At 39.2% G+C, this 22,227-nt stretch overlaps 1 protein-coding gene across 1 annotated transcript in view; it reads left to right on the top strand.

Moving 5' to 3' along the window:
• MYLK (myosin light chain kinase) overlaps nucleotides 1-22,227 on the top strand; it is a 195,354-nt gene that overhangs the window by 65,435 nt on the left and 107,692 nt on the right. The window contains exons 3-8 of the mRNA XM_058809539.1: nucleotides 10,866-11,073; nucleotides 12,767-12,815; nucleotides 15,324-15,489; nucleotides 16,493-16,658; nucleotides 19,488-19,524; nucleotides 21,382-21,944. Coding sequence (XP_058665522.1) covers nucleotides 10,866-11,073; nucleotides 12,767-12,815; nucleotides 15,324-15,489; nucleotides 16,493-16,658; nucleotides 19,488-19,524; nucleotides 21,382-21,944 — 1,189 coding nt within the window. The remainder of the gene's footprint in view (nucleotides 1-10,865; nucleotides 11,074-12,766; nucleotides 12,816-15,323; nucleotides 15,490-16,492; nucleotides 16,659-19,487; nucleotides 19,525-21,381; nucleotides 21,945-22,227) is intronic.

The following is a 22,227-nucleotide window of genomic DNA, read 5'->3' as shown; positions in this document are numbered from 1 at the left end:
AACAGCTACTTCTGAAGCTACTTCTGAATGCATGTGTGTTTCTCTTACCAAAATCACAGCAATTTTAGTTTCGAGAGAAAGCATTAGAAAGGGGAGGTGAGCCCACAAACTTTCTCTTAAACTCAGCATGTCTATAAATATTTATCTTGAATTGTTGAACTAGAAATTTATGGTCACAGCAATTTATACTTAGTATTTCAGTTAGTAGTTTGAGGTTTTTTCTTTTAAACTGTTGTTGCTCAGCCCTGGGATTTTATTTTCATTCTAAACACAGCCACTTGTGCATTGTACTATCTGAGTTACCTCTGCTAAGATGTTACTAAAAGGGTGTGTGAAGTGAGGAAAACTTATCAATTTCACAGATTATTACAAGGTAAAAAAATCACTGACAGTTGCTAATGAGCAGTTGATGTTTTTCCACAGGATTTTGTACTGAAGTCCTAATTATTTATGGCATAACAGTAAGTTGCACTTGGTGGAATAAATGGTGCAATGGGAAATGCCAGTTGTTTAGGCTGTCTGATGTGTTCACATCTTCATGATCCAACATTGCATTTTGTATCTCTTCATAACCACATCACTTTATAGTGAAGTTTGTTACAAATGACACTTCATGCCCATTGCTTTCTCAGCCCTACCAAGAAGCACTAACAAAGCAGAACACATAATTGAGGAGAATTTTTATAGCTTCTCCAGAGCACAGCCTTTTCCAGCAGTCTTTGTCACTATCAGCAGACAGTCGTTAACTGTGCAGGAACCCAGTAACAAAATCCAGTTTCAGCATTTTCTGTGGCCATGGCCAGACTCCTAAATTGCAGGAAATAAAAATCTTGTCTGCTTGGAAACTGATAAAGTACGGGCATGTTCATTTTAAGCACATAGTATTTGTTACCACCTTACACTTCAGAAGTGCATTGCTGCCCTTAATTGCAAATTTCATAGCTCCAAACAGATTTGCCTGTGGCTGTGTGTTTTGGGCACAGAAAGAAAGCAATTTTTTCTCAATAATAGGTCATGCATACAGTGTGCACTCATGTAAATTTGTAGAGATTCCTTATCTGTTGATAGCATGCTAAGAGCAGCATCCCCAAACTAGGAAAGTATGAAGCTTGTTTGATCAGTGGCATAGCTCCTACATAGTGTTCAGTGACATATGAGATAAATTCTTGTGCTGTTAAGACAGAAACTTTACATCAGTAAGTAAAAATACAAACAAAAAACCCCAAAAACAACCTTTCAGTCTTCCAGTGCAAGTTTTATCACAATAAATGATGAACATTCTCTTGTGAAAGAAAAGAAACAAGGTGAATTGTCATCTTTAAAAAGTGACTGCCAGTTCCAACCCCAGGTATTGCAGTTATGAAGGGATTGTTGTTATGAAAATAAATGATGGTGTTTGATTGTGCTGCTTTCCTGAGTTATCAGCAGTCTTATGACCTGATGATATCCCAGTGTCAGGCTGTGGCTTAAAGCATCTGGATTCTGTGATCAGTTCTGTGAGATAAAACAGCTAAATGTTTACAGTTCTCCTTGTAAGTGGGGACACACACACACGTTTTGCTAATGACAGAGCAAAATGTTGGTATTCATTTCATCCTGTACTTGCTCAGGAAGCTTCCTCCTGCTTCTACTTTGTCTAAAGAATCATTGTACACCTTTCTGAATTATTACTGGATAAAGGATGAATGAAGGATTGACAACTGAAAGTAAAACTTTTGAAGTCTTAAAAGTTCAGCTTTTTTTGATGAGAGAGGGGTGAAAATTTCCCAACAATTTATTTTTATTGTGTTAAACTGATTTATGTTTCAGTCTTTCTTCTAGTGCTGCCACATAATATTTATGAACAAAATTAGTGGCTAACCCCATAAATCAGGCTGTCCTGCTGAACAGGAAATTAATGAACCACTTCTGTTCTGACAGCTTTTCAAAACTCTGGTCTGATTCCTCAAAATCTTGTTTGCTGTAGCAAACATTGCTGCTGCTCTGAGATGAACTTTCCAGTCCTATCAGGAAACTTCTGACGTGCTCCTCAATTCTCTGTTACTGACACAAAGCAGCTGCTTCATCTAGAAATGTTTGATAGACATCTTGACTCAGAATCACCAAAGAGGGAAACTAGGAGAAGGATAGGGAAAGAGACATCGTTTTAGGGACTTACTGGGCTATATGGAAAAATTACCAAGAGCCTTATTTCCATTCCACAGCCACAGTTCTTTCCCTTTGAACTCCCTTATATTTGTACTGCATAATCCTGAGTGACCCTTTACCCTGCACTGAGGTCAGCTATTTCTTAGCAATTTTTTAGGATTTTAAGCTATTCAGCACCTCATAATATCTAACACTTCTTAAAAGTTGGGCCGTGGGAATAAAGCTTTGTCTTTGCAGTTTGCCTTTTCTTCTCTAAGGAGAGACTTAGAACCAGGGAAAACTTCCATTAAAATTGATGAGAGTTTCACTCAAGAGAGGGCTGCAGAGTTTATCTTTGTGTTGTGTTGAGAGCTCTTGTACTTGCCCTTGCCTTTGGAATCTTTTTGGCCCATACTGTGTGGCAGTGCTGAAGTTATTGAGAGCTGACAGAGTCATTTCTTATCATGTTGCTCACATTTTCCTGTGGTGGTGGCTTTACTTCTCTTATTTGTAACTCTGTTTTGTGTGGGGTTTATTTCATTGCCAAGGCTCTGGGCCTATTTTGTCTGGATCTCTTCACTGTTCACTCAGTGCTGTGCACTTTGGTTTCTGAATACAAACACATTCAGTCATTGTTCATCTAAGAAGAGCAGTGGCCCCTCTGTGCTGCATCTTCAGACTTCGCATTGATTCCTCCAATAGCAAGTTGGTTGGCAAGGGAGAAGTATGGTCAGATTATTTCATCTAATGGTACTAACTATTGAAATCTAAGTTCCTTTAAGTGTGAGTTTGGCAAAGTCTGAGTGTCTCCATGTCTCAGATCCTCAGCTATGAAGTCAAAGTTACACTTTCCCAAGTGACAGCTACCACTACCTATTTTGGACTGGAATTATCTTCAGTTTCTACAGAACTCAGTTTTCTGTGCACTCCTACTTTGAAAAAATGCCAGAATTTTACCACTTTATGGAGACCTTGTCATCTTTGTGTGCCAGGACAGTATCTGGATGGCATTGGAGGAAATAGCCTAAGCTTTCTTCTAGACTTTAGCCAAGGTTTATGGCATCTGCTTTTGAATTGGCAGCCAGAGGAAGGCTTTTTAAAAATGGTAAAAATACAACAATGACTAAATACAAATATTAAACAGATCTAAAGATATTCAGATATAATCTCACATTAGGTTCAGAAAGCTTATACTTACAGAAAAAAAGGTCCAGGTGAACTTTATGGGTGGTTTGCATAAAACTCTCATCACACACCTAATTGCTACAGGTCAGCTGGCTACAATGTGGGAAGAGTAAAAAGGCAGATGTTGCTGCTGGCAGAATGATTTATGAAAGCTGCATCAGAAAAGCTCTGCCAGTCTGAGACAGCAACAGCTGTGTGGAAATGCCCCCATTAGTGTAGCAGAGTTTCCAGCCCCTGATTCAGTTGCTGATTGACATCCCAGCTCCACAGACGTGTTCCACTATGCAGTGTGCTCCTTTATATCCTCTGTACAGGAAAGGGTAGAATCCATCATGGCAGAGTTCTGTATTTCAGCTGACTGATGTTTCAGGTTATTTTGTGGTTGTATGAAGACTCCTGTAACATTTCTTTAAAGCACTACAGTTAAACTTATTCCCTAAATTAAATAAAATCTGATTTAGGAAAAGCACCTGTACATGTGATTAATTCCAAAAGACATAAATAGGGCTTGAACATGCTCTTGAGAGCTGCGTAAATTGGGACTGGTGTTTGAACTTGGATAAACTCAAGGCAGCTTGACACCCAGTGCTACTCTGAAATTCCACTTGATTCCTTCAGAAAAAATATCACACAAATGGACTTGTTTAGCTTATGGTACCTGGGATAGCAGTGCTTTTTTTCAAACAGTTATACTCTAGTGATTGAGCATAAAGCCAATACTCTGTGCACCTCTGGGAACTCTTGACACTGAATTTTACAAAAAGGAAAAAAAAAGATCAAATGTAGAAGATTGAAGAAGAAATTATGTGCAGCTGCTGTCTGCTTTTCAGTTAGCAGACCATGTCTTCCATGGATAGGTCATAAATTCTTCCCTGCTGAGCACCATAAAAACTGATTCCCCTAAAGACCTGTGGGTAGTATGTGGAGTGTTTAGCACCTTTGCAATCTGCAAAAAGGGGCTGAATGGTGTGATACTGAATAAACAGACTATGCAAAACTATTTTTCAAGAGTCAAGACTAAAATTTTTGGGGTGCCACCTGCAGAAAGATCTTGTGTTTGGTGCTTGGACTATAAAGTATCAAATGCCATTTGGCACTGGTGAGTGCAAAGTAGAAAAATAAAACATGTCCTAGGTTTACAGAAAAACCATTGTTTTTTCTTGTATGTACAGGAGGTAATGCTTTGAAGTGAGCATGTTTGCTCCTACTCTGTATTCCATTTTTGCTTTAATGACACAACAGTGGATTCTAGACTGTTCTGCAGAAGAGGTAGGTTTTTCACTTTGTTTGCAAAGTCATAGCTAAGTCTCCAAATATTTAACATTTTCATGTTTAACCTTGCCAGGCAAGTTCTCTGTTTTAGAAGCAAGCTTTTAAAAGGGATAAACTATTCTTGAGATATGGTTTGTGTGTGTTTAAAGTCTCAGAAGGAGCTTAACAATGTATCATGTCCACTTTCTTTTATCAAGAACATCTGCAGTTCATTTGTTAAAGCAAACTGAGCTTGAGCCTAACAGAAGCTTTGTTACAAGACTTAAAAAGAGCTGCACTGGCCAGAACCATGTTTCCCACCTGCACCAACAGTAAAAATTAAAACTAAATCAAAATACAGCACCTATTGGGTGGGCTGTAGTTACAACATTCATGTTGTAGTCTCTACAGTTTTATAGTACTTCTTTGCTAACACTGAAATGAAGAGTTCACAGCAGTATGAAATATTAAAACAAGAAGCAGCCTTTTTCTCTAGTTTGAGAGAAACACAGCTCTGCCTACATGGACAGAGTATATGTTATGGTGTAGTATCCTCTGCTAAGGTGCCTTCACAAGTCTTTTGATCAAAGTCCAGGGTCAAAACCCATTGGCTCTTGATTGAAGTAAATTAGAGGGCTATGGCTCTCTGATGATTATGGGAAACACCTCTTTATTTGGAGGACCTAGGATGAGCCACGTCCACAGAACAGCTGCTGATGTTTGGATTGAATCTCTTGGGGCTGCATGAGAGCCTTCAACCATGTGACCTTCAGATGAGTTCATCTAATATGTAACTTGCAATAAAGGCAATAATATTCTATTTTTGCTGATACCTAGACAATGGAGGAAGACATATCTAGTCTCTACCACATTTCAAGTGTGTTATTTTTTTCCTGTATCTTTATTTTTTGGATTATAATTACACTTGCGAAATGTGTCATGCTGTTTAATGACATTTCTTCTGCTGCTTTCTTGATACAATCTGATGGCTTATTACTCCTAAGTTTTGCAAAAAAGGCAAGCAGTTTACTCCCCTCTAGAAATGAGTATTTGCTCTGTCAGGTTTGCAGGCAGCAGAATAAAGGTCAGACTTTGTCAGACATTCTGAGTAGTTTTCCACATCTCCCTTGACTTCGCCTTATGGTGACTTCTAAGGATCTGCCAAAAGCACAAGTCTGGGAGCTCAGTGCTAACATCTGACAGCTTTGGCTGAGGCTATCCTCATTTTATTCCTTTGCAGTTTCTGGTCTCTATGGCCTTTTCTGAGATGTAGGTCCCAGAAATTACTGGTTTCCTCCTGAAGATGGGCATGGAACAGAGAATAGGCTACAAAACTTTCTCAAGCTTTCCTCAATTTTTGGAATTTCTTAATGTTTAGATAGGCAGGCAACCAAATAAGCAAAGCTGTTCCTTTAAAGGAAGTGACTGGTGGCAATCATCTACCAACCCACTGGCTAATTTCTTTTGAAAGTTTATTGCTTGCCCAGTCCACTGTGGATGGGGGAAATAATTTATTCTCTTCTGCATTACAGGTACTATATGTATTAGAAAACATTTAGCATTTCTCATTACTGCCATTCTTCATTTATGACTTGTTACCCAGGTCATCCACACTTTGTTTTGTGTTGTTTTACTGCTTCCAGGCATTACAGTCTAACTGTGAATGTCCTAACTACACTGCCTGCATGTGAATAGATAACATTTCTGTCTTTCCTTTTCCTTATATGTATTGAATCTCCCAAATAAAACTGATTCTTTCATTCAATGGTTGAGAACTATACACACATAGATCTTAATTCTGGACTTTGGGGGATTACGGCAAAGTAGTCTACAGAAACAGCAGCACAACTGAACACTTGTGCTGACAGAATCTGGATGTTTTAAAATTCTGATTTCATGGGAGCAGGATTGTCTCTTGAGAGGAATTTTAGTCATCAGTGAACTAATACTTCAGTATATGAAATAATTTCTATGAAGGGCATTATTTTGAATAACAATGTCTTAAGAGTTGTAACATTGCCAGTCTAAGTATGAGTTTTGATGTGCCTGTCTATATATGATGTAATCCAGAGAGATTTTGCAAGCCAGTAAATCCTGTTGATAGCTGTCCTCTTCCTGATCTCAGTGCTTGTGTGACCTTAAACAGCAAAATGGGACATATATCTAGTCCTTAACATCAAGCACTGAACACCTCAGGCAGTACAGTGGATGTAGTGCTGGAATATGTAATGTAATGTTTGCCATCATTTCTAATAGTCTTTAGATGTTACTGTCAAACTGAAAAATATTCAGTAACAGTACACACCCCATCAATGTTTCACACTTACACTTTGGTTTTTTGTAACTCATGGCTCCTTCTTTTTGGGTGCTGTGGGTTTGTGTTCATTGTTCACCTCACTGGAGCCAGCAGCAGTTTGAAATTTGAAGTTAAAACCATAAGCCAAAAGAGTGCATCTCATTGCCTTAAACTGCTACTGCAACTATGTTTAAGTAGGCAAACCTATGTTTTTTTGAAATTTGTACATAAACAGCTCTTTTATGGAGCATAGATAGAGACCAAGTTTGAGAAAATGTTTCCTGTGCTCTTGAACAAGAAAAAAGATTGCTAAATGTGTCTGGTGTTGGTGGTCACTGACTGCCTTTCAGTTTGTGACAGTGGGGAATAGTTTGTAGGGGCACATTTTCTAATAATACTGTCCTTTAATGTACAGCTTCCATGGATTTGTTGTATTTCTTTATTTTCTTTGGGAAGCTAGCACCATCCCTTTTCAATAGCATTCTCTCAGACCCAGATGTGGAACAACCTGAACTCTGAGAGTTTCACACACCACAGGTTCTCTCTCGGCTCTTTGCCCTTGCTGTTGGTGCCCTGTTTTGCCTTACCAAACTTTTCCAGGAAGGCTCTAAGCACTTGAAGGGTCCAGACAAAAACTGAAAACTTGTGTTTGTGCTAATACAATGGTTATTTGCTGCTTGCTGTCAATTTTCCACTTGTTATTGTGGAGCAGGTAAAGAGAAGCTGCAGCCTCACTGGGACTGGCAATACTCACACAGGCCAAGTTGTAAATAAGGGTTATAGCATGCTGCTGCTGGGCATTAAATAAGCAGATAAATTTCTCTTTGCTGTGGATTTATTCAAGGCAGATGTTTTTAGTGAGCTCTGGAAAGGTTTGGAGGAATATAAAACCTGCTGCAGTTCTGGAATTGATCCATGAGGATCAAAATCTGGTAACCAGTGATTTGTTTAAGGGTCCCTGACACTTTTATGGCATGACCATGTATTTCAGAGAGGGCTGGCTCAGTTTGAAACACATTCCAAACCCAAACCTGAAATAAATCCTTGCAACAGAGCAATTCTGTAAACTTCTGCTTTCCCATTATTTCATTTTTGACAAAAAAATTCAAGAAAAAAGAGTCATAGTTTGGGAAGGGAATGACTCAACCTTTTGAAAGGAAATGGACTGCTGATAGCCTGTGTTTGTAGCTTTTGGTGTGGCATTTCCTCAATGTAGAGATGTCGATGAACACATTATTACAGAGATAGCAAGTATAAAACAAAGAGAAGAAATGGAAAAGTACTTAATGTAGCTTCAGCCATGTGATACTGGAATTACATAAATAATGGTCTACCAGAGCTTGAAGGGTCAGCTAAAAATGGCCTTGTGTGGTCCAAGAGGGCCTTAAGAATATTGTAAAAGAAAATTGAAAAAGAAGACAAGTATTTCCCATTGTTTTGACCCCAATTGTTCTCTGTTACAAGTGATAGAAGGTTAATGCTTGAGGCCTTTGGAGCTGGACTGAAGAATTCCATGAAATCACCAGAAGAAATGATTATGAACTGGGAAAAAACAGTGAATATATTTGGTGATGTGTAATTGATGACTTTGTTTTGCAGACCAGAATCTCAGCAGCTGTAAACAGATGTGGCTAGACTAATGCTAGTAAAGAGGCTGTGATGTGAAGACAGAACCACTGAAAAGGTCTTCACATCAATTGAAGTGCTACTCTTCCATTTTACTGTACTGTAGATATTTGATACATAAGTGTGAAAACAATTTTGCCTCAAATATTTTAAGTAAATCTTAATATCCAGGTGAAGCAAAATGAGAACTAATAACTCCATTCTAATATACTCTCTGGCTTTGGGTAAATCACTTAATCTCTTTGCTAGTTTCTTAATCCAGAATAAAAATGCAGGTATGAGGGCATTGGCAAGTTATAGTAAGAAACAGTTATTTGGTGCAAGTCACTTTCTGTGACAGTGAGCACATTATCAACTACCTGGAGTCAGAGTATTGTAACAATCTCATATTGCTGCTATACAACTCCCTTTTTCTGAAATTGAAATGTGCTAAGATATTCCCTGGAGCCTGTGCTCTTAGTAAGCACTACATCAATATGCTGGACTAGGGTGAGGAGTCTGGGACAAGAAGGAGCTGCTGTTTATAAGAAAAGACTGGAAAAAGACATGACCACAAAGAGCTTTAGAAAAATGCTTTGACATTTTTAAACAGAAATCAGCTCCCCATTGTGGAGGATCCCACAATTTATACTTCATGGAAGATGGCTTTTGTTTAGTTAGACTCAAAAAGAATTTGAGAAATTATACCAGAAGTAGAAAGTTTCTCCAGTTTATTCAGCATAGTCAGCTCATGACAAATGTTAATGTCCTTAAATATTGAGTAAGTAATGCCAGGGAGAAGAGGTCACCACATCACTGGGAAAATTAATTTGTCTGAACTGATATCCCAAGATTTAAAGGAAAGAGAAAAATTCTGACAGCTGTAGGTTAAGCTGCAGCAGATGAGAAACCCAGCTGGAGTGAGGTGGGGCTGGATTAAACATGAAAGGCTTTTAAAGAAGAGAGCCTAAGAATGGGTAAGGTTGGTTGGCTAAATATTGTAATTTGCAAAGTAAGTGCTGTGCAGTCAGAGAAAGCAAAGCTGAAATGAGAATTGGAAACTGAGAGGAGAATGCTGGGAGGAATTTGCCCGAACCACAACCAAGCCTTCTTCACTTCAAGACAGATCATCAATATTTTGCCCACCTGGAGGTTGAAGGGACTTCCTGTTCAGTTGCCAAATTTTGATATGTAGTTCAGAAGGCAAAATTGCTTCTTTCCCAGTGAGCAAACAGCCATGACTATTACTCATTCCAGCTCATCTTGATTCACTCAGTTACTTCATGGCTTGTAGGCAAAGGATCAGAGAGTCAGAAGATGGAAAGTTGACATATCAGAGGGGGATAGGAAAGGAGTACTGCAATCAGCAGTTGTTATGATGACTTGGCAAGCGTGCTAACAATTAACACATTCTAAAGTGACCCTCAAAGAAGATGGCATTTCTCACAAAGCAGAGGAAGAACCTTTGTCTGAGTAGTTTTTTTATTTAGTGGAATCTGGTGTATGTCTGCTTTTCCCACTTTTTTTGCAAAAGAAAGTCAGGTCCTCATCAAGTTTCAAGAGCTCCATTTCAAATCAATAACTCAGTTCTCAGTTACACCAGTCAAGGATCTGCCTGTAAATCTGAAGGAATCATTAATGCCATTGGAGGCAGGGATGTACCAGTATGGTTGTTATTTAATGAGAACAGTACTGGTTCATTTTGCTGAACATTCTTCCTTTGGGTAGATCAGTAGTCTTTTTAAGTTGAGCTTAATGTTTGTGTGACTATATGTAGGTGCTCATAATCCTTTCCTGCCATGAGAATGACCCTTAATGATGCTCTTTCAAATTGCAGCACCTTATCTTCTACTTCTAAAGATCAAGACAGAATTTGGTATGTGTCTGCCTTTTTTGCCTGTATATTGTCAGCAGCTACTATGTCTCAGCACACTTGAAAACTAGATGGCTGACCAAAGTACAGATTTGCATTATAAGCCCAATCCGTGGCAACCATGCTAGAAGTATTTGGTACAACAGCCTTGCACTCTTGCATACTCAGAGGTGTAGTAGCATTACTGCCCCCTTTTTTGAGTTTCTGAGCAGTGGGGACCCAGGAGTCAGGATTTTTCATTGGCACTCTCACTGTGATTTTGTGGAGAAACTGTTCTAGTGGGAAATTTTTCTGCATGAGTATCTATCTGTCTGACTAGTCTTATGATTTTAAGTTTGGCTTATCCAAGAGTTTTTTCATTTCATTATCTTGTGCCATTTGGCTTGCAAAGAGTATGTCTTTAACAGATGTATTAAAGAGTATGTGTCAAGAACTTTCCACTGCATTGCTAAATGTCCAGCATTTCTTCCTGATACCATCATCTGTTAAGTTTACCTTCTTTCTCCACTCTCTCTCACATCTTGCCAGGTCAGAGGCTATCCTGAGCCACAGATCACATGGTACAGAAATGGGCACCCTGTCCCAGAGGGAGACCATTGTGTCGTGGACCGCAGCATCCGGGGCGTGTTCAGCTTGGTCATCAAAGGAGTGCAGGAAGGTGATGGAGGCAAATACACCTGTGAGGCTGCAAATGATGGTGGGGTTCGTCAAGTGACCGTGGAACTGACAGTGGAAGGTCAGAAGATTCTTATACTGTTGTTTTGGTGATTGTAGTTTAAGTAAAAGAGCAAGATGTGCTAAACAGTCTGGTTAAAATCACAACACATGCCTTCTCATTGATGCAAGAGTAAAGTTCATTTACTGCACTTCACAGGTTAAGACATTGTGCAGGGAGCTACATGTCTACAATTAGATAAAATGTGAGTTCTGTTTCAGGTGTGGGTGATGATGTGCAGGTAACAAAAGTCCTAGCTTTAAAGACTTCGTTTTAAACTTTGTAATTTTCATGGAAAATTACCACTTGGGACAAAAACTGCAAAGCTGCATGCCTGGTTGTAATTGCATGCTTAATGTCAGGCAGGAAACAGCCAGGATCAAACCCAGGAATTTTTAAGAGCACATCTGCATATTAGATAGTTGCAAACTGCCAAGTTTAGAGTGACACAAAGCCAGGGAAGGATTGAAATCAATTGTACTGCTTCTCCTCTTGCAATTTGGTCATATCAGAGACCTGTTGAATATCAAAAACTCTCAGGTCACAACTCTGTCTTGAAGAAAAGAAAAAATCTGCATCAGTCCTGAAACTATCAGTATTTGGGTTTATTCAGAGTCAAAAAACTCTATTATACTCAGAGTACATACTGAAATATGCATACTTCTGACATGATTGCTGTTGCCTTCTGTTGTAAAAATTATGTGAAGTATTTATTTTTCCCCTTGTTTTAACAATTTTATGAATGACAATTTACATGGAGGTGGAAGATTTTTTAGAAGTTGTTTTCATATCAGTTTTTCTGACCTGGCTTTTGCTGCAGTTCAAAACAACTTCGGGGCAGTACCCAAAGACTGAATTTCTCATAGTTTAAGAATTATATGGCCTTTCTTCTAAAATCCCTCTATCCATCAAGATAGCAAAGCACAGAGGGTTTTTTGCTTTTTTTTGTTTGTCTTCTGTTCTCAGCAAAGATAACCACGTGTGGCTGCCTGCTGCTTGATAAACGAGTGACTGAAACATGATCTGTTGTTTCCATCTGCACGGCTGTCCTGTCTGACAGCGCTGTGGGCTCTCGTTGGGCTCTGGAACAGGTGTTTTCTCCCAGCCCGGAGCTGTGTGCTTGCTGCTGCGGCTCCGGGTGTCCCCTGGCCGGGCTCTGTGTGCAGCAGGTGGCGCTGGGCTCCCGCAGCCTCTCCCTCCTGCCGCGGCAGCGAGGGACCAGCTCCTGGGGCATCTGCAGCAAAGGTGCCTCGGGCTGGCCCGGCACTGAGAACCCAGCCAAGTAAAGACCTTTCTCACAGTCTGAAAACATCCTGCTGTCTTAATTTGAGGTACTGGTGCACTATAGAAATTAGACAGTGTTTCATTCAAAAAAGTATTTTTTCATGAATAATCTTCAGCGTTGTTACAACTGAGGCTGGGGGTTAGACAGCAACTCTGCTAAAGCTTGGTTTTGAAGTTGGAGAGCCTGACTTTGAACTGCAGATGACATAACCTTATACTGCAGGTGTTGCATTCCTCCTTTATGTTTCTAACCTGGAGAAATGCAAATTTACATAGTCTTTATTATCACTAATTCCTCAATTAGTGATAATTGACAAAACTTTGGTAATTAGCAATAAAAAGTGATAATTGGTGATAAACTAATTGATAATTAGTGACAAACTAATTGACAAAACTTTTGACTTCCTGTCTTTCTGTCCTATGCTTACAGGAAACCCCTTGATGAAATACAGCCTGCCATCCAGTGCCAAAACCTCTGGGTAAGCAATCTACTGCCTTGGATATTGTTTAACAGACACTTAAGTATATTTTGGTTGGAAAACAAGTAAAATTACTCTTTCTAAAAGTCTCCACTTACCCCAAGCAGAGCAGCTACTGTGAGAGCTGCTGGCTAAGCAGAGTGGTTGAGGCAGTTAGGAAGATGCACAGCTACTGCTCCAGCATACTGACTGAGGAATTAATGTGGCTGAAAACAGAACATCCTGCTGATGTTGCACCCTCCTGCCTAAATATTGCACCCTCCTCTGCTGCAATTTTGCACCCTCTTCTCTACTCTCTGATATTCAAGAATTCTTCTCCACAGCTTCCATGTGACAGTCTCTTTTTAAAGCCAGGGCAAATACTGCTTAAGGAGACATCAGTAAGAAATAAAAGCAACTGAAATCAGCATTCTCACACACAGAATTTAAATATTTCCAAGCAACACAGTGGGTAAACTGTAGTCCAGAAGAAATAACTGTTCTGGTTTGAGTAACTTTACCAAGAACAGTTGATGGGGTGATATAAGCTGGCACATAAAAGCCTGCTTGTATTTTGTGCACTTCAGTAAGCATTTACAATTATGTGAATGTCATTGTTTTGAAAGCCTCAGGCCTAATTCTTCCAACAGCTGAATTAATTTCTTTATAAATAGTTTGAATTTAAGCAGAATTTTCTCTGACTTATCTCTGGCACTGAGTCACTCTGGATGTAGGCAAAAGCACATGTTCTGATTATGTTAGTGATTAAAATACAGATGGTTAAAACTGGAGTATTTAATTTCATCATTAATATGAAAATTATTTTTTTAAATTTTAAAATTAACAGATTACAGCACTGAAAATGGTAAGTAAAACTGAGTAATCAGGACACATGATTTTGCATGATAAATTCTGTATTGCAAATTACCTAGAGATGTACGCACAGGATAAATAATCAAAACAAGAAAGGACAGTTAGGTTGCTGTTAGGTTTTGTATACTCAGACTTCACAAAGTACTGTCCTAATCCATTGTATTGCATACAGCTAGAGTGATTGTCCTCACTTTTCATGCTCCTGTGTTTTCCTCCTCTTCAGTATTAATAATTCTATGAGAAGGGAGAAGAATTTAAAAATTACACATTTTCATTTGTTCATCTCTAGAAACCAGCCATAAAGCTGCAGGCCAGCTAGTAGTTGATTTTATTTTAATTTGTTATGTGTATAAATGTATAAATATAGACTCACCACCTAAATATGGTTACTAAAAGACTTTAGTACAAATTTATGTTCTTCTTTAGTGATATGAGAGAGAGATGACATTAAAAGTTATCAGATATTTAATTATACGATAAAGTGATTTTCATTGTAGCATGTTGCAGTCACCCTTCTCTCAGTACTTCTGGTCCTCCTGCCCATGTAAATCCTTTCATTATGGTATCATCTCTTGCTTAGAAACCTGGAGCTGCCCATATGGCAACCACCCTGTCTTGGCAGCACCTTGGGCTGAGGCGATGCGGTCTCTGTTAGTATCTGACACCTGGTAGAAATGGTGAGGTATTGACACATCTTACTTGCATGTGGTAAAAGGCCATCTGGAAAAGAACGCCTTAAAAATGGTTCAGTTTGCTTGAAATTAAATGTTAAAAAAAAGAAATCACCATCTGCCATCTGCTAATGTGTCTTTGTTGTACCAAGGCTTCAGAGCAGAGTGAGTGTGTTCCTTTTGACATTAATGGACCTGAAGTTGCACCTTTTTGGTTTTTTTCATGCTATGATGCTGTTTGATGTTTTATGTTTTATGGTTGTGTAACTGTTTACAGTTTTGGACTACAGTCACTGATGCCATTTTTGTTTCATCCCACATATAATTTCCCAGCTGTAGCAGCCATGTAAGTAGAACTGGGAATTTACACTTAACAGTAACTCACCTGGGACAGGTGTACTTTGGTTTTGTGCCTGCTTGGTGTTTGCTTTGAAAACATTGTAGCAAATGAGGTTACAAATAAAAGTCTTCCCCAGACTAAAAGTACTTACCAGGACCTGTCAGAAATGTTGCAAAACCAAGGTGCTGATTCATAAATCAGAAATTACGGTGTCAGTTGCATTCATGAATGAAACAAATTGCATGATAAAAACCTGTGAATGGTATACGAGTGTGCAAAAATAAACTCTTAGGAGGCAACAAAAAAACAGGAAATGGGGAAAACTAAATGCATGAAGTGTTTCCTATCTTTTGGTTTTCACAGCTCTGCTTATGAACAACTAAAATGGTCCCCAAGATCTATTCTGTGTATGCCAGTTGAGGGTGCATAACATAACACAGTTGCATGAGGAGTCAAGAGCAGTCATCACCAGCATTTCCATTTCTTCCATGGCCAAGAAAAATATTGTGCCACTACAGCCGGTGTTGCCACCAATGATATACTCTTGTTGGCAGACCACAGGTCTAAAAATGCTTCCTGACATGTGCTCTAACCACAACAGCTTCCAGTTCTTCTGTAAAACCAGAATGTCAATTGCCTTTGCAGGGCAAGACTTGCTGTTCCATCTGTGGAGCAGAGGCCAAGCATCTGGGGAGAAAGTCCACCCAAGTTTGCTACAAAACCCAACCGAGTTGTTGTGCGTGAAGGCCAAACAGGCAAATTCTCATGTAAAATTACAGGACGACCTCAGCCTCAAGTCACTTGGTCTAAGGTATGATTTCCCCAAAAGTTTTTGTTTTCCTTCTCTTTTGAAATTTTGTGCCTTGCAAGGATGAAATGCACATTGAAGTCTTAAGTGCCAGTGTCTCCTTTGGGCATACACAAGATTTCCAAACACATTTTTTTCTTTGTAAGGAAGGAGCTTTCAGATGAAATTAGGTATTATGCTGATTGGGCCATTTTCATTGAAACTGTCAGTCTTTTAGAGAATTACAGTTACTTACTTTGGTTTGGAAGGGCAAATATATGACTGCTCTGGTGGCATCCTGCTCCCCTCCACTCTTCAACAGAACCTCAACTCTTATAAATTCTTCTATTTTCTCTTGATAGCTCCAGGTTTGTGGGGGAAAAAAACAAAAAAAGTCCTCAGAGAACAGGAAAATGCTTCCAAGTCATCGTCTGCTTTATTCCAGACTTATCCTTGTCTGTAATATAAGAGGGTCAGGGTACATCCCCAAACACAGGCAGCCTCTTGCAGTGTTTTTGTTTGGTTTTTAGGGTTTTTTTGGAATTTTTTTTTTTTGTTTAGGGTCTTTTTATTTGTTTTTGTTTGTTGTAGTACTTTGGTTTTCTGCCCTCTTCACGTTTGCTTTGAAAACATTGTAGCAAATGAGATTACAAATAGAAGTCTTCCCCAGACCAAAAATATTACCAGGACATGTCAGAAATGTTGCAAAACCAAAGTGCTGATTCATAAATCAGAAATTACTGTGTCAATTTCTAGGAATCTGGGTATAATTAACAGGGAAAGGTCAAAACCAAACTGAGATGAGTAGGTGGCAAAATAAAGGAAAAAGAAAGCCTCCTGAAGATGTGAATTAGAAAATTTTGGGCACAGTTAATTGTTTTGTTTATACCATAGGAACATTATTCATAGAAGGAATTTGGCTAAAGGATAGGAAAAAGGCAGTTTGACCTAATGTTTTACTAAAAAATTCTTGCTCCCCTTCTCTTGACAGTAGCTAGTGTCTCATGGTGCCTTGTGGTATTTGCAGGGTGATATTCAATTACAGCAAAATGAGCGCTTCAACATGTATGAGAGAACAGGCATCCAGTTCTTGGAGGTGCACAACGTTCAGCTGGCTGATTCAGGAATTTACACCTGCACAGTGGTGAACAGCGCTGGGAGGGCATCTGTGTCTGCAGAGCTCACTGTTCAAGGTACAGCAAGGAGTTTGCAGGACAGAGAAAAGGGGCCACAGACATTCTGATAAAATGTCTCTGTTGTGTTTTTGGTATTTACAAGAAACATTCACTTCTTCCCATTTTCTTCTTCTCTCTTTCTCTCTCTGTTCATTAAATGATGTTGTGATAGCTTGGAACATGCTACAGCTGTAAAAATTGTGATGGTTCAATGAGAAAAAAAGCAATCCAAGTGCTTTGTAACAGATTTCTTTAAAAACACTTTTTCACTTTTACTGAGACTTTGATTTCTATGTTTTGAACATTGATTTGATTTTCAGCAAATGGAACCTGGCACTTGTCATTATAATCAGTAATTAATTTTGTATTTGTTGAGTACTAGTGCCAGATGCACATTTATGCCAACTCCCTTATGGGAGGCAAAATTCTATCTATATTTGTAGAACTAGGAAAGTAAAGTAAAAGACCATAATTCTAAATTATGAGAGAGGAAAAAACCCATCCTAATAAGATTAAAATTCAGTCTTCTCAACTCCCAACCCAGCTTATTTCACTGCTTGTTAAGGAAACAAATATATTTGCATAAATAGAATGTTCTATTTCATACATGCATTATCACATACAGCTCATTTTGCAGCTTGATGCTTCTTAGGCTGCCTGCTGCATCAGCCTCAGAATCATACAGCCTTCAGCAAGCTCACTAAAGAGGAAGTTCATCAGTCAGTGGGTAAGCAGTCACTGGGCCCAATTAAATAATTAAATCCACAGCTGCTGGCTTCTGCTGCAGTCATGAGCTCAGTGGGTTACATGTGCACCCAGCAGTGACTTTTTTGCTGCAAGACTTTCAGTTTCACATCAGTGTTGTCACACTGAAAGGTATCAAGAATATAAATAACAAATGGATGTACATTTGGGATGCTCAGGACCACAGCTAACCTTTCTACAAATTAAAGCTGTACTTTTTATCTGTAAGTTCCAATCTGATGAAGCCATTGTAGAATAAGCTTCTACAGTTTGCCTCTTCAGCAGAGGTTGTACAGAAAGGCCTGTTTCTTTCAATAAGCCTTTTATCCAAACATAAAACTCGATTCCTGATTGCTGTCCCTGGAGTGGTGAGCTTTCTGTTCTGTAATGGCTGCATCTGCCTTGAGAGATGATGCAGAACTGGGGTCACAAAGTCACTTGTGGTATATGTCTGCTTCAGACGCTGACCACATCTCTGAACAATCCATTCTTTCTTGGATTAGTGCAGGACAGTAAAAAGGGCACTCTTTTGCAATGCTCTTGATTAATTGGATGGTTCCACTTACCTAACCTCAGTATATAATACCTAATTCTTTCATGATCAATTAGATCAAGTTGCCAGAGTTGCTGCAAGATGTTAGCAGACAATCAAGTGGCTCAGAAGTATTACATGTTCTTTCAAAGACATACAGTCTCATATATAGATATTTTCTTCCAATAGCTATACTTTTTCCCTTAGTGGAAGGTGAAGAGGGAAGAGGAAATATTCTTTTAATAGACAAGGTATTGTCTATTAATACCATTGCATGGTACTGTCTTGTCTGCAGCCAGTAGTTATGAAGCTTCCTTTTCTGCATTTATCCAGTCTTTTTAGTTTTCATTTCTATATTTCTGTTACTGTTTGACAGGTTTATTGAAACGAGATCAATGGGTTTTCATCCCTCTCTCATCTCAGCTTTTGTTTGTGTGTAAATAGATTCTTTTGGTCACTCTGAATGTCATGGCAAGTTCAAGCATTAAGTTGTGAATTTTTGCTTACAAAACACTGTGGAAATCAGGATATTATGCATCGCATGATTTTGTCTTTTCCCTGAGGCAGAGATGCTGAAAGCATTTTTATGAAGTGCTTGTTGATGACTTGAAAAATTGGTTATCTTGCAAATTAATTATTACATGTCTTTCTACTGTAGTTTCTAGTCTCACAGCTGACAACAGCATAGGTGCAGCTTTGATCTGACCAGGAGAAAATAAATTCCATCCTGAAATCTTAATTAGAGGGCAAAGCAGAGATGTGTTTGGTATTTGACCTGGTATGCGTTTCTCTTCCCACAACTATTTATCTCATGCTACCCCCAAGAGAAACAAACACTGTAAAGGTTTTTGAGAATTCATGGAGGATTACAAATCAGGAGACTGATTGTGGGTCAATATGTGCTCAGTTTTATCAATGCAGCTGATGAGGCACCTTGGCAAATCACCATAGCTCAGCCGTGTTCCCAGATTTCCTGGTGGTGTTGCCAAGTGAAGAAATGCTATGCATTAGCTTTTGAGTTATTCGTGTTAGTCATGATAATTCTTGCCGCACAGCAAATGGGTTGGTAAATGTTTACAGGTGGGTCCAAGTTTTGGGAGGTTTTACTCCTCTTGACTTAGTTCTGTGTTTTAGCCAGAGGACTGCTGCTGTTTCACTGTGAGCATGCTCAGGTGTAGGACTGATTGATGGCTTGTCTTCCTCTACCTCTGAAAACTCTGTAGAATTCCCATAAGATTTGATAAGCTGCTTCCCAGTTGGAATCTCTTCCATGTATCTCTCCCCCATCACAGAGCTTTTGAGGGTCCCTGAATCTTTAGTTCTGCAGGGTTGTGAGAATATGATGCAGCAATGTCTCAAAATGGAGCAAGACCTCTTTGTGTTTCAGCTGAGCAGTTTCCTGTTGTCCATATCAATTCCAGGTGTGGTGATAGTCAATCTTGACTTCAATGAATTAAAAATTTGAAGAGTGAAGGTTCTTAAGTATATTTCTTGCTTAAAATCTTCCAAATTTTTGGAATTGTGCACAGAATGGTGTGTATAATTTGCCTGTTTCTTCTTTTGTATTTCAGGTCCAGATAAGACCGACACCTGCACTCAGCCACCTTGGTATGTTTTTACTGGAGTACTTTCTCTGACTTTTTAATTGCAGTGCACTGATTTTGACATTTACTGCATGTGCTTTCTTCACAAAGTGATACATTTTGGGGGAGTCAGTCTATATTTGGAAGTCAGAAAATGTTTGCTTGGAATAAGATACTCTTTTGCTGCCTGATTCAGCTGTCTTGGTAGACTCACAGGAAATAGCTGGTGGAACTGGTGGCAACATTATGAAGTACAGAGTTCTGGTCTGGTTCAGAAAAGCAAAATTTTGTAAAAAACCAAACTATGTGAGCAGAAATTCTGCCTTGTACCAGAGGGTCAAATGCCATTTTTGGAGTTAACACTGAATGCACCTTGTCAGTACTGAGCTGGTTGTTCTTTCCTGTCATACACTAAACACCCTATGGCCATGGTCTTTGCTGTTGTCTGAAAATACATACAAAAGTAGAGGTGAAGTAACAAGAAAGAAAAAATAATATTTAGGCCTTTATTTATAGGGATTTTTGAAATTAAATTACTGTAACTTTTAAAATTATTTTACAGAAGTACTTTTCTTCATTAATGGGAAATGCAGGAATGAAAAGTTCAAGGCTGTCTGTGCAAGACACTTTGATGAAGGCCAGTTGCTTTATAGTCATTGGGATGTTTAATCTGTTCTCACATGCCCTGGATGAGATTTCTCAATGGCATGCTCACACTGTCCTAACTGCAAAGTGGAATTGAAAATGCTGTGCTATTCTGTTTTTCAGATCTGTGTGATTTTTAGGAACATACATGAAAGTAAGTTTAGTGTAAATGAAACTGTGCAGCACTGGAAGCAGAACTCCCCATGCATGTGGTTCTCCAGAGTAGTTTTGCATCCTCCATCATTTATTCACACACGCACACAACACACACACACACAAAAAGATGTTTTGTAAAATGAAAAAGTCTTACTTCCTGAAAAGTAACTGCAAATCTCAAACAGTACATCCAACTCCAGCTGAAGAAAGTACCCCAGTAAATATCCCAAGTCTCCCTGAGAGAATAAATTAATGGCACCAAGTGTAGCAAAATAGAGCTGGGCTGGAAATTGCTGCCCTTATTTCAGATGTGTTCCAATTCTGGCTTGGAGTAATTCTGTGGATGTGTGAGACACAGACAGTGCTCTACAGCTTGGGTATCAAGGCAGTCACCTTCAACGAAGGAGACTTAGATTTAAGTCCCCCAGCTGGTCAGCTGCTCTTGTGCTCCCAAAGTACTGAGCAGCAGATCAATCATAATTCTGAGAAACTCTTCCTAACAAATGCATAGCTGATATTGTTACATACAGTCAAGTTTTAAGGTGCCAACACCCATTCTTCCTCCCCAGACTTTGGTCTGTTTTCCTATCAGTCCTGTTTTGAAATTACCTGAATTACAAGGCACCATAATTGGAAATAGTAAAATTACTTCACAGTTTACATTTTCATTTCCCTTTAGGGAAGTAGTTTATGTGACATTTTAAGCTACATTATACATGACCTCAATTTATTAAAGCATCGAGTAGTATTACATCATGGTCATTCAGATCTCATGTAATTGCTTCCCATCTAAAGCAGTGCATGCAAGGTTAATGTCTGACTCACAAAACATGTTAGAACTTGAGCAGTGGACTTGTATCCAAAAATTTCTGAGTTGACATAGTGTCTGAGCCCTGATTTCATCTTATGAAGCTTTTCACTTCACCTCTTTAACCCATCTTCTTGATCTGTGTGAAAGAATCTAAAGGTTAATCGGTTCACCCTCTTGCTGAGGGCTTATATATTTATGTCATTAGTGATGATAATAATAATGAGTCTTTATACAGTGTCATATATCTCCAAACTTCTCATTTTCCTTCAGCATGCCACCAAAACCAGCCACACTTGCTGTTAAAGCTGTTGAAAATTCAGAATTCAAACAGGCAACCAGCAATGGGATTGCTAAAGAGCTGAAATCCAGCAGCACAGAACTCATGGTTGAAACCAAAGACAGGGTGCCAGCAAAGAAAGAATCCTTTTACATCACCAGAGAAGCCAAAGAAAGTAATCAAGGACAGCACCAAGAAATCAACACAGAACATAAAGAAGGAAAAAAGGGACCCCAGGTCTTGCAGAAAACTTCAAGCACCATCACACTACAATCTGTCAAACTGCAACCAGAACCAAAGGCAGAATCCCAGGCCCTTTCCATCAGACAGGGTGAAAACAGGAAAAGGGGTGTGCAGCTCCTGATGTCAGCTCAACAAACTCCACCTCCTACAGGGCACATCAGTCCCAGGACTAGAGAAGCAGAAAACAGGTTTGGAGCTCAGGGGGCTGTAATGGAGGAGAAGAGGGAGCCCCTGGGAATTCCCCCTCAGTTTGAGATCCATCCGCAGAGCCTGGAAGCATCAGAAGGCCAGGAGATAAAATTCAAGAGCAAAGGTAAAGGGATGAAAATTATTGGAGCCCCTGGGTTTAGTCAGAAAGGGATTCCCTTTCTATGTGGAGAAGTAGAAAACAATTCCTAGTTCTTTGAAAGTTGCTCTCCTCCTAAAGCTTTTTGGGAACAGATGCAGAATCCAATGCTGTTTCCCCAACACTTAGTGAAGTTTTCAAACCAAACGATGCCATGGTGTCCATCTCCTCTCTCATCTGGGGTTTCCCCAGATGTAACCAATGCTGCTCCTTCTAGGAGATAGTTTTAGACCCTCTTATATGAGGGTAC

This window comes from Ammospiza caudacuta, chromosome 8 (assembly GCF_027887145.1).
Source record: "Ammospiza caudacuta isolate bAmmCau1 chromosome 8, bAmmCau1.pri, whole genome shotgun sequence".
NCBI lineage: Eukaryota > Metazoa > Chordata > Aves > Passeriformes > Passerellidae > Ammospiza > Ammospiza caudacuta.
The sequence above is the reverse complement of the archived record's forward strand: the minus strand, read 5'-3'. Positions and strand labels throughout refer to the sequence as shown.